This window comes from Amblyraja radiata, chromosome 18 (assembly GCF_010909765.2).
Source record: "Amblyraja radiata isolate CabotCenter1 chromosome 18, sAmbRad1.1.pri, whole genome shotgun sequence".
Classification (NCBI taxonomy): Eukaryota; Metazoa; Chordata; class Chondrichthyes; order Rajiformes; family Rajidae; genus Amblyraja; species Amblyraja radiata.
The window spans coordinates 23158395-23172099 of record NC_045973.1 but is presented as its reverse complement, the minus strand read 5'-3'; the positions used below and the strand labels follow the sequence as shown (position 1 = coordinate 23172099).

The 13705-nt window shown below is 42.8% G+C and overlaps 1 protein-coding gene across 5 annotated transcripts in view; it reads left to right on the top strand.

The window, feature by feature from the left end:
* The window catches only part of dock3 (dedicator of cytokinesis 3), a 366678-nt gene that overhangs the window by 207139 nt on the left and 145834 nt on the right, over positions 1-13705 (top strand). For all 5 annotated transcript variants that reach the window (XR_004414644.1, XM_033036842.1, XM_033036845.1 and 2 more), the window contains exons 16-18: positions 171-333; positions 9870-9976; positions 13206-13377. Coding sequence is in view for 4 of the 5 variants with exons in the window: in XM_033036842.1 (XP_032892733.1) it covers positions 171-333; positions 9870-9976; positions 13206-13377 (442 nt within the window). In the remaining variant the exon portion in view is untranslated. The remainder of the gene's footprint in view (positions 1-170; positions 334-9869; positions 9977-13205; positions 13378-13705) is intronic.

Below are 13705 nucleotides of genomic sequence, written 5' to 3'. Positions count from 1 at the left end.
CATATTAAACGAGGCCACATAATATTAGGGTCAATCAATACTGCGACACCTGCAATGATTTGACTAGGCTCTGCAGGGTTACTTTACATTTGTACTTTATTAAAAAATAAATTGTCAAGAATTATTCAAGTTACTGTGGAGTTTTAAGAATGTAATTTTCTTATTGATAGGACTGTATCAGTCTTGGATCTGGAGAGCCCTCCGTAACTGAACATTGCTCCTTTGTGATGTACCACAACAACAGTCCACGATGGGGTGAGATCACCAAACTGCCCATTCCGGTTGACAAATTCAGGGGTTCTCACCTTCGATTTGAGTTCAGACACTGCTCAAGTAAGTACACGCATGTCATTGTTTTAAACTGATAAAAATGTTGAAAAGATTACAGATTTGTTGTTAGTCAAAAGTGCTGAATCAACAAACATTTAAAAGGAACAAGTAACTGTACAATTTTGTTCTCAGGTACACAAAATTGCTGGGGAAACTCAGCGGGTGCAGCAGCATCTATGGAGCGAAGGAAATAGGCGACGTTTCGGGCCGAAACCCTTCCTCAGACTGATGGGGGGTGGGGAAAGAAAGAAGGAAAAAGGGAGGAGGAGGAGGAGCCCGAGGGCGGGCGGATGGGAGGGTGGGAGGAGACAGCTAGAGGGTGAAGGAAGGGGAGGAGACAGCACGGGCTAGCCAAATTGGGAAAATTCAATGTTGATGCCATAAGGACGCAAGGACCCCAGACGGAATATGAGGTGCTGTTCCTCCAATTTCCGCTGTTGCTCACTCTGGCAATGGAGGAGACCCAGGACAGAGAGGTCGGATTGGGAATGGGAGGGGGAGTTGAAGTGCTGAGCCACCGGGAGGTCAGGTAGGTTATTGCGGACTGAGCGGAGGTGTTCGGCGAAACGGTCGCCCAACCTACGCTTGGTCTCACCGATGTAAATCAGCTGACATCTAGAGCAGCGGATGCAGTAGATGAGGTTGGAGGAGATACAGGTGAACCTTTGTCGCACCTGGAACGACTGCTTGGGACCTTGAATGGAGTCGAGGGGGGAGGTGAAGGGACAGGTGTTACTGTACAATTGTACAACTGTACAATTTTCCTTTGTTATTGAACTGCCAGCTTTAAAATTTGCAAAAGCCTTAATGCCCAAAGCTCTGCTTTTGCTTCTTTGTCTTTTTCCACCTTTCACTCATTCGCCTCTGTCTCCCAACTCCATCCATCCTCCCCAACCTGGTCCATTTGTCCTTCATCCCTCTTCAGTCCACCCATCACCTACTGCCCAGTAACTCACCACTTCCTCTCTGATGTCTATCTTCTCACTCTCAGTCCTGATACTGGGTCTCAATCCCAAAATGTCATCAATTCCTTTCCTTCTACAGATGCGACTTGACCACACTTACACCGGTTGCCCTTAATGGTTTTAATCTATTACCCCAATATACAGTACTTGTAGAATGCCTTCGGATTCACCATAATACTGCCTACCATATATTTTTCATGACATCTTATCCCTCCTAATTCCTTTTATAAGCACTTCTCTACACTTTGTATAATATTGATACTGTCATTAGTTCCCCATACTTGACATGTTTTTCTTTATTTTCTTTATCCAACCCTGAATATCCCTCAATATTTAGGATTCCCTATATTATTTACCCTGGCTTTTACCTAACAGGAACATGATAGCCTTGAACTCTTACTATTTCTCTTTTGAATACAATAAACCCTTAACAGACACCCCTATTTCGGTTATAGCAGACGGACTTACCCACGCTGGCTACCGATGCCACCCCCAACTTGGAAGGTGCATTAATGAGCTGTTGTTGCGGCTCATGTAGTAGCCCCTGGGGACAGTGCTTTCTTCGGGCTGCTGCCACCAACAGGATGTGCTTGGTAATGTGTAGCTCCCTCCCCTCTCACAATCTGCCACTTCTTCCTGTTGCCCGTCATTTTGTCCACTCCCTCCCCCCCCCCCCCCCCCCTCCATCACCGGTTCCTCCTTGAAAGATGTCGGCGACTGTGGGGGAGTAGGAGGAAAGGAGATGGCAGTAGAGGGGAGAGTGCCAGAGTGGACAAAACGCCAGGAGAAGGAGAAGGAGGAGGAGGTGGTGGAGGAGCGGGGAGCTGGCAATGTGATGGCCCCTGCAACAGCTGCTGAAAGGGGAGGGAACCCCATGTAGAAAGGGCTTGTTCTGTCATTGGCGGCGGCCGGACAAAAGCGCTGTCCCCACGGGCTACAATGTGAGCCACAAAAGGTGAGCGTCAACTGGATCGCATGTGGCAGCTGGATAAGAAGGGCTCGTTGGTGCAGACTAGTGACATTGCACCAAGTTTTAAGGTGAAACGATACAAAGTGCTGGAGTAACTTAGCAGACTGAATCAGTCTGAAAAAGAGTCCTGATCCGAAATGTCACCTGTTCATGTTCTCCAGAGAAGCTGCCTGACCTGCTGGGTTACTCCAACACTTCTGTGTCCTTTTGTGTATTAACCAGCATCTGCAGTTCTTCATTTCTAATACATACAATGATAATACCGTACTTAGTTATAGCGATCAATCGGCAATAATGGATACCTCCCCCCTCCCCCATGGTCTGTTTTAATGAGAGTTTACTGTACTTCTCACTCTGCAGATGTAGACCTACAGTACCTGCAATTCAATGTTTCCAATCTATCTTTGTCAAATTCTCCATTATGTTAATGAAAATGGTCTCCCCGCACTTTAAGCCCTTTATTATTGGTCCATCTCTATCTTTTTAGAACATAGAAAAGTAGCACAGGAACAGTTCAGCCCACCATGTCTGTGTTGACCATTAAGCCAAATGAAACTAACCTCTTTCATAGCACATGATTTATATCCCTCCATTTTTATAAGCTAATTTGCCTGTCAAAATATCTCTTAAACACCACCATTGCACCTGCTTTCACCATCCCCTTGTTCCCCCCCTCCCCCAGCAGCACATTCCAAGCACCCACCACTGTGTAAAGAAAATCTTGTCTTGTACTTCTCCTTTAAATTTTCCCCCTCTCATCTTAAAGCTATGCCTCCTATTATTTGCCATTTCCACATTTCTATCCTGTGAAAAAAGACTCTGATTGTCTACCTTCTCTATGCCTTTCATAATTTAAAACAATTATGTCAAAAACACTCTCCTGGACACACGTCAAAAATAAACAGCCATATTTTATAAAACAAACAGTGATCAAAAATTGATGGAGAAAAGCGCACTAGGTTACATCCTTCATTAAAACCCGTTAAACCTTCACAAATGGACAGTTGTTACCCAAAATATAGTTTATCCTTTAAGATTCTTGTGTGTCCTGCCTTACAGATTTTCTTATTGTCTACAGATATAAGAACTGACTTCACTACCTCAGTATTTAGATTATAGTTCTTCTCTTTGTGTGTAAACTTAAGCGCATGTCCCACTTGCGTGTCCTTGGCACGCAAATTGCGCGACCTCGTGGTCGCGTTGAGGCGCACGGGCATCCTATGGTGCATCCTATGGTGCATCCTATGGTGCATCCTATACAATACTTTTATTCTTTCTACATACAATGTCAGATGAAGTACAATTATATCAAATAAATACAATTAATTTTTCTCCATCCACTCTTTTTATTGTGGCATCCTTTCTTGCTTCTACACAAGTAACAGCTATATATTTAATATTAACCGCTTCCTAACCTTTCTTTATACAAAGAAACTGCAAATGTGTTGATGTGTAATTCTCCCATGGCTTTGATCGTCAAGATGGAGCAAGTCATATTGAAGTGTTCGTGAAGAATGAACTAGTGCCATGAGTTATTTTCCTTCAGAAATATAAACTACCCAAATCACGTAAAATTCGATCTTTTGTATTTTTCCTTTGGCGACATTCATTCTAACATCAAGTCACCTGGGCTTGCCTTTCCACAACTTCATTTAATGTACAGCTTCATCTGCACATATATCTGGTTGCAACTTCATATACTAATGTTCACCATGTATCCCTATTATATATTTCAAAATACTTTTTGGCTCTGTGCTGCTATATGGAAAATGCATTGAGAGTATTTTGCCATAAGCATGTGGAAAAAGATCAACTGACTGAATTCTGGATGTAAATCAGTATAAAAAACAAATGCCAAATGAAATTAAATTTTACTTCGGAGTCACGTGAGTGACTACGTGAAGAACCCCGCCAGGACGCATGCGTGTCATATCGCTACACACATTGCAACAAGTCACAGCAAGGGGGAACGACGTTCCCTTAGCGGCAACATTTGAAAGCCAGGAACAGCAGGTAAGGAGACTCTGCGTTCCAGAATTTGAAAGTCGGGAACAGCAGGTAAGAAGACTCTGCGTTCCTTCCACTTACCTTTTAGGTGGAGACATGGACCGGATCCATGAAGGCTGTGGGAAAGCTGGCGGGGGAGAACCGCGGAGTAGCGGGCCGCCGGCAGCAGCAGCCAAAGGCACGCTAATCTCCCGTAATGGGAACAGCTGTGCCCGACTTTCGCTCCCGACTCGCTCCCGCACCGGGTCCGGCCGAGCGGGAGAGGGAAGCAAAAATTAATGTTCCCCGCGCTGGTTTTTCACAGGGGGTGGAAGCTGGACAAAATAGTGTCCACAAGTGCTGCTGGGAAACTGGCTGGGGAGGACGCGTAGTTGCGGGAGCCAGCAGCAGCTGAAGGCACAAGCCCCGTAAGGGATCAACTATGCCGACTTTTGGTCCCGCGCCGGCCAGAACACCACGGCCGGGCGGGAGACTATTTAAAGAGGGCCGTTGACTTTTGGACAAGTCAATAACGGCAGCAGACGGGGTGGAACGACGTTCACCCGTAGCGACATAGAAACATAGAAATTAGGTGCAGGAGTAGGCCACTCGGCCCTTTGAGCCTGCACCGCCATTCAATATGATCATGGCTGATCATCCAACTCAGTATCCCGTACCTGCCTTCTCTCCATACCCTCTGATCCCCTTAGCCACAAGGGCCACATCTAACTCCCTCTTAAATATAACCAATGAACTGGCCTCGACTACCCTCTGTGGCAGAGAGTTCCAGAGATTCACCACTCTGTGTGAAAAAAGTTCTTCTCATCTCGGTTTTAAAGGATTTCTCCCTTATCCTCAAGCTGTGACCCCTTGTCCTGGACTTCCCCAACATCGGGAGCAATCTTCCTGCATCTAGCCTGTCCAACCCCTTAAGAATTTTATAAATTTCTATAAGATCCCCTCTCAATCTCCTAAATTCTAGAGAGTATAAACCAAGTCTATCCAGTCTTTCTTCATAAGAAAGTCCTGACATCCCAGGAATCAGTCTGGTGAACCTTCTCTCTCTATGGCAATAATGTCCTTCCTCAGATTTGGAGACCAAAACTGTACACAATACTCCAGGTGTGGTCTCACCAAGACCCTGTACAACTGCAGTAGAACCTCCCTGCTCCTATACTCAAATCCTTTTGCTATGAAAGCTAACATACCATTCGCTTTCTTCACTGCCTGCTGCACCTGCATGCCTACTTTCAATGACTGGTGTACCATGACACCCAGGTCTCAATGCATCTCCCCTTTTCCTAGTCGGCCACCATTTAGATAAGTCTGCTTTCCTGTTTTTGCCCTTCAATTTCAACCTGGACCTGCAGGTAAGAGCTGCGGTCTTTTTGTGTTTTACCATGCTGATTTCAGGTGGAGAAACCAACGGGCTGCGACAAAGCTGGTGGGCTAGATGGGATCAGCTGTGCCCGATGTCGCCTCCACACCGGCCATATCCACTCCACGGAAGGGCAGTAAGAACAAAGCTGGAGAGGGAGGACCGCGGAGCAGCGGGCAGCCAGCAGCAGCCAGCGGCACTCGGATCACCGATAATGGGATCAGCTGTGCCCGATGTCGCCTCCGCACCGGCCAGATCTACGCGGCCGGGCGGAAAGGCTAGACACAAAACAAACAAGGTCGTGGACTCAGAGGAGTCCGACTTTGAACAACCGCGGGCGGCCAGCGCCCGAGAGCGCTGGAGCCGGATGGAGCGGTGTATGGAGCTTTGCTCCAACGTGACAGACTCCGGGAGATGGAGTCGGGTCACTGTGGGCCCTATGATAAACCCACAGCAGTACCTCTTGAAGGGCTGCACAGTGCTTCTACCTCATCAGAGGGGAGCACTGCCGGTCAGTTCTGGGCTGACCTGGAAGAGGGGTCCGCAGAAGGAAAGACAAGTGTGCAGGGGGTGCAAGAACAAGAGAACCTACTGGAACCCACTACGGCCAAAGACAGCACCCCCACGCACCCACCAGCAGAACTGGTGAAAGCTCGAAGGTCCGGTACCCAAAACATGAGTCTTTTAGGCCATGGCCCAGGCCGGCCTTCTTGGAAGATGCGGGGACCTCCAACGCCAACCAAACCGAAAATCCAGACCCCAGCGCGACAACAGCAGCAAAGAACCTACAAAAAGTAAACCTACCACTGGCAACTATGGAGGTAGGTGGGTCTGGTTCCCTACAATATACAGGGATCACGGAGGTTGGGTGGAGATTACACTCTTTCTGAATACATGGAGCATGATAACAACCGATACTTACATCTTAAGCAGTATCCAGGGATATACAATAGAGTTTATACACAAGTACAGCCCTCCAGTTCAACATATACTGAACCGAATGTTCGTGCCTTCTGATAAAGGAATATCAAAAGCGCAAGCTGAACTGAAGCGGCTTTACATAAAAGGTGTAATTGAGAAAACTCAACACGAACCATTAGAATTCATGTCCAATATATTTATCAAAAACAAAAAAGATGATGGTTATCGCATCATCATAGATCTGACAAAATAGATACCTTTTTTACTCCTTAACAATTAATTTCCAAAAGTTACTTCAATGGCCAGCATCAATTTAAAAGATGCTTACTATTCAGTGCCTATACGAGGTGACCACAGATGTTACTTAAAATTCAACTGGATGGGACAACTCTGACAGTATAAAGCACTGCCAAATGGGTTATCATCAGCCCCAGGCTGTTCACAAAAATTTTGAAAACAGCCCAAGCGTTTCTACGGAAACGTACTCACATGGTCATGGCATATTTAGATGACATACTCATTGTGGGCAAAACTTTGGAATTGGCCAAACAAACTGTAACAGCCACAAAAAAGTTATTTGGAAAACTGGGATTCATTTTCCATCCAGTTAAATCTAAACTAACGCCTTCCACTACTATGGACTATCTGGGGTTTCACCATTGACTCAGTTCACATGTCGGTGACTCTGCCTAAGGGAAAGGCTAGAGATTTAATAGAGGCTTGCAATAACCTCACTGACATCAGCAAACCATCCATCAGATTGGTAGCAAAGTAATTGGCATAATGATGGCTGCCTTTCCAGCCACACAATTTGGACCTCTACATTACCAAAACTTACAGAGAGCAAAATACAAGCACTCTAAATTATGCAGGTCACTTTGACAGATCTATGAAAATACCAATCAAGCTAAAATGGAACTAAAATGGTGTATAGATAACATCTGGCTTTGTTCCAATCCAATCATTGTCAGTAACCCTTCCATGGTACTACAAACTGATGCCAGTGCACTTGGGTGGGGAGCCACCAATACCATCACCAGCTGTGGAGGTAGATGGACTGCCCAGGAGGCATCATTATTACTCACACTGGGCATAAACTACCTGGAAATGTTGGGGCATTACATGGCCTAAAGTCATATTGTACTGGGTCATATCACCAGCATGTTAGACACAGATAGACAATACCACCGTGGTAGCATACATTAACCACAGGGTGGAAACAAATCGACATCATGTGACAATCTGGCTATACAATTTGGCAAGGTGTATCCAGAGAGATATTTGGATATCAGCCACTTACCTACCAGGAAGACTAAATTCAGTGGCAGACACCAGGTCACGCAAACTTAATGAAAACACCAAATGGATGTTGAATAAAATAGTATTTGCTGATATCACAGCAAATATAGAACACCAGATATCGATTTATTCGCATCCAGACTTAACCACCAGTTATCAAATTATGTTTCATGGGAACCAGACCCTGGGGCAGCGGCGACAGATGCATTTTCGCTGCATTGGGGGGGGGGGGGGGGGAGGGGGGGGGATTGTTTATTTACGCATTCCCTCCTTTTCCTGCCTCATCAGTCGGGTATTAAGGAAATACAACAAGACTCTGCATCTGGTATTGGTAGTACCTGATTGGCCTACACAACCATGGTTCCCAGTGGTATCAAACATGGTATTAGAACCATGTATCACCATCCCTCATAGACCAGATTATTGCTACAGTCTATATCAGGGAGTGGGCGATGCTCTGCCATAAAAACAACATCGCCTACAGAGACATGAACATCCCGTCTGTTCTGCAATATCTGGCAGGCCTCCACTATGATGAGGGGCTCAGTTACAGTGCCATCAACTGCGCCAGAAGTGCCCTATCGACTTACCTATGGCAGGGGACAGAGCATTATACTGTTGGGACTCACCCACTGGTACAAAACTTATGAAGGGAATTTTTAATACTATCCCCCAAGAACCAGATACTCCCAATTATGGGATGTAAGAATTATCCTGAAGATGCTCAGGAATTGGTCTCCAGCAACAGTTCTGTCGCTACACAGACTGACATTAAAACAGTCATGCTAATGGTATTGGTCACGGCACAGAGGATACAGTCATTGCAAAAACTAGACTGGACAACATGACTTCCTCAACAGAAAATATTACGTTTCATATTTATGAGTTAGTAAGCAGAACAGAAAGGGATCAGCAGGCCTCAATATACAATTAGGTCATACCCAACAGATGACCGTCTGTGTATAGTAAGACATCTGTCGTTATTCATGGAGAAAACGAAAATCCTAAGAGGTAATGAAAAGGCACATTTTGGTCAGCCACTAGCAACCACACCAAGAGTGACGGTCCGGACCATCTCAAGATGGCTGAAACAGGTGCTAACACAGGCTGGGGTGGATACTAATATTTTAAAATCTCTTTCCACCAGGGCTGCAGCCACATCGGCAGCGATACAGTTGGATGTACCAATGGACCAAATCCTCAAGGCAGCAGGATGGTCTAGGGAAAACATTCCAATTATTTTATAATAAACCAGTAATGAAACCTGGAACATTTGCAGAAACAATTTTAAGTTCTGTAAATTAATTTAAACCCATAAAAAGGGTTCAATGTCGAATTCAGGTCCAAATTATGTTAACACAATTCCTCCTACAGTCAAGGCAGACGTGATGCATGGACTCGTTTCCACGGCATGAAATCACAGAGCTTTAAAATCTTCACGTAGTCACTCACGTGACTCCGAAGTAAAATAGTAAGATTAAACGAGAACTTACCAGTTTGAAGTTTGATCTGTATTTTATGAGGAGTTACGATGAGGGATTACGTGCCCTCCGCTCCCACCCTGATCATATACTTAACTGGTATCACTTCTCTAATCTTACTATGTTTAGTCATTACAGTTATCTGTGATTTCACACCGCTGCTTTGAAGAATGACACGCATGCGTCCTGGCGGGGTTCTTCACGTAATCCCTCATCGTAACTCCTCATAAAATACAGATCAAACTTCAAACTGGTAAGTTCTCGTTTAATCTTACTATTAAAAGGTGCAATAGCAGAACACTTTTTTTTTTAACAAGTGTCATGCATTCTCACTGCAGAAGAATAATGAGGAATCTCATTCCTCAGAAACCTAAGGATCAATTTTCACCCATCATGAGATAGATGTGCTAAGTGACTGTTCATTCTATCACAAAGTTTACAGAGTCGAGTAAAAATGTGTGGCTCACCATTTTTGTAATAAATATAATTTGAGATGTTGCTCCTTGTCTGTAATTTTAATTTTATTGTCCAATATTTAGCAAAAGACAAAGGTGAAAAAAAATTATTCGGATTTGCATTTACACCACTAATGCGAGACGATGGTACAACTCTTTCGGATGACATTCATGAGCTGTATGTTTACAAGGTAACTGACTACTCATTTGTTCATCTCCTAGAAATGACGTTGCATGTGTGTGGTATCCTGACAACAACCATCCAAATTCAGTCCCTTGCAATGGCCCTTCCAAAAAGCACTGACCAGAATCTGAATCTAATGCATACTCCCAGAAATGTGCTATTAATGCCAAGCACAATTCTCCACATTTAGAAGTTTACACATTTCAATTATATGCTGGGTAATCAATAGATTCTCAATGTTCATAAATCACAGTTTACTTACTTATTCTGTGATTTTCTTTCTGGACTTCCAAAACTCTTCTCCAATGACATTCTGGAATCAAAGCTAGGGTGACACAGTAGTTCAGCAGTCCTGACTATGGATGCTGACTGTACAGAGTTTGTACATTATCCCTGTGGCCGCATGGGTTTTCTCCTGATGCTCTTGGTTCCTCCCAAACTCCAAAGATATACAAGTTTGTAGGTTAATTGGCATCTGTAAATTGTAAATTGTCTCTAGTGTGTCGGATCGTGCTAGTGTACGAGGTGATCGCTAGTCAGCACAGATTTGGTGGGCCGAAGGACCTTTTTCCACGCTAATTCTCTAAAGTCTAGCGTAAAGTTCAGCCAACAAATAAACTTGAAAAGCTTCAATAATCATCGAGATGTTAACTTCTCTTATGAACTTGAACACCCTTGCCTCATTTGTGTCAGTAAAATGCACCCTTTCTAGCCTTCCCACCCCTGTCCAATACATTGATGCACATCACAATTAAATATATCTGACTGTGATTATGAAAGTGTCATCTGTGAAATGTATCTTGATTTCTGTTGTAATTATCCTGTGGAAATGTTGAAGCAGCTCTACTGGATTCTTCCCATACTCCCAGTAAAAAATACTTTTAAATACAATATATACTGTCTTTCATGTTAAATAGAACACATTTTGACATCCTCTGACAGTCTTATGAACCCTGTCTTTAAGAGACAGTTTACAGCTTACAGTGGATTATTACAGTCCCTGCCAGCATTAATTTATGTGATCAGATATTATTCAAAATCAAGTTAGCGAAAAGCAATTCTGAAATAATCAGATTAGTACACTGTTGAATGTCCTTACGTATTTACTATAATTGATGCAAAATTATTTGCCATAAATATAAACGGGGAATTGAAGGAAGAAAATACATATTAGTTGACCCTGAGAATTTACTGCTCTGGGGCAGAACTGCTCTGCTCTACAGTATTAGGAGATTCAAGATTGTTCATTTTATATTACTTCTACTGTCAGTGATAGCAATATTTTATCAACAATATTGATAGCAGATTTGTCTCTCAATACTTAGAGATTGAGTATCTTCTTTTAGCCCTTTATACATGTGACAAAACAGAAAGCAATATCCTCTTAGCCAATGTTTACCTTGTAGCTTGATGATTCTTCATTCAAAGTATCCCATTTTCTTTGGATAGTTAGAATTAAATATGTTTCCACACTGTGTTCAGGTAATGTCTTCCAAATATTAGCAATTCACATCATATGGGCTAAAATCATTATATAGAAGTTGAATTTTGCAGCCACAAAGGAGTTGGGGAAATGTAACGTTTAAGAAAGAACTGCAGATGCTGGAAAAATCGAAGGTAGACAAAAATGCTGGAGAAACTGCTGGAGGCAGCATCTGAAGAAGGGCTCGACCCGAAACGTCACCTATTCCTTCGCTCCATAGATGATGCCTCACCCGCTGAGTTTCTCCAGCAATTTTGTCTACTGGGGAAATGTAACAGCACCTTGGCTGAAAGACAAAATGGAACAGCTACATTTGTAAATGGCATAACTTTACTCGTAAAGCCACGCTACTGATACTCTAACTCATGGTACATGTTCTACTCATGGTACCAATTGAGTATAGGACTATAATTCAGGTTATAGCACAATGCTACACTTGAAGAAAGCACATATACAGTATATAGAGGAGGCGATGCAACTGTTACCCTTGAATGAACACACTCAGTCACGTGAAGAGTGTGTGTCACATTTACACTCAATTGGCTCAATAGTTATCTCCTATAACAATTGTGATAAAAAAGTATTTTTTCCCAGCAAAAGTATTGACTGTTTCTCAATGGAGATCATTCAGAGAATGGAAATTATGAACTCTCAGTTTTAGGAAAACTAGCAATTGGAATCTAATTGGAGCAACACATCAAAATTTAGAAACAAGAGTACATCACCAGTGCACCATTCAAGGAAATTCTAAACCACAATTTCATTTACCTGCTTTTTTGCCCCTTTTTCTGAAATATTTGCACATAACACAAATCTGTCAGTCAGGCTTGAAAGCTGCAATTAATTATATATCCACAGCCTTTTGGTAAATGGAATAACAGATTTGAACTAACTTTGTATGAAAGGCTGCTTCCTGTTTTCTTTCTTTCATAGTTTGAATCAAATTTTGGGATTACATCTCTCCTTGACCCATGTATGCCACTGCTTTCTGTTAGTCAGTTAATCTTCTGCCATACAAACATATTACTTTCTGCACCATCACCTTTTATTTTCCACAATAGCTTTTGATGAGTACCTTACTAAATTCTTGGTGATTTATGCATAGTATATACATTTATTATTTTACTTAAGGCAAATCCACTACATTGGTCAAACATGTTTTCCCCTTCACAGACCAATGCAGAATTTGCCTGATTACCTTGATTTTTTTCTAAGTGTTCTGCTTTAACTTATTTCATAATGGCTTTTAATTTATCCCTCAACAAATAGTAGGCTAACTGGCCTATAGTTTTGTTACTTTCTTGAATAAAATATTTACAATTTGCCATTTACTAATATAGTGGAACTTTCTGTGAATCTGGAAAATTTTAGAAAATTAAGAGCAATGCACTACTATCTGACAAGCCACTTCTTTTGAGACCCTGGGCTGGTTCATCAAACCCACTGATGTAGTAGTACAACTGAAGTTAACTTCCTCATCATTGTTCTTGAACCCCCCTGGAGCAAAAGGCCAACACTTTGTCATTTTTTGGCAGTCTCTCTGTTGAGCTTGGATAATAAAGACAAATCAGGTTGCACCCACTAGCAGTTAGACATCACAATTGTGTTCTAGACTTAGTTCTATTTGTATACACAGCCAATCAATATGATGCATTTTATTTAAAAAGTAATCACTTTAATTCTTGCCCTTTGCTGCTTGGTGAGAAGGGCAAAGAATATTCAGGATTAATTAATCTGGAAATTTAATTTACAGTGTGATGAAAACAGCACTTTCAGTAATCATGGGCTGTACCTGGGTCTCCCCTGCTGTAAAGAAGACTTTAATGGCTGTCCCAACATTCCATCCAGTCTTATATTCCAACGAAGTGCAAAAGAATTCTTCTGGATCTCAACCCTACTCTCATCTACTAAACTAACACAGAATGGTACTGTTGAAATATTGTTGCTGCTTTCTAGTTTTATATTAGTTCCTGTGCTGGTGTACCTTCTACTTTTCATTGAAACAAGTCTCAGAGCCACAATATTAGTGCCCATTGGATACTGTACAGATGCTCCCCAGAAATGGAATTACGATTGCCCACAAGACCAGATGGAAGCGCAGACGCAGAGACCACATGAGAGCTCTGATGCACTTGGGTGTCAGTGGGTTTAAAAAATTACTAGCGTAGATGGAGTCGAGGGAGGAGGTTTAAGGACAGATGTTGCAACTCCTGCGGTGAGAGTACCTGTGGAGGGGATGATTTGGGTGGGAAG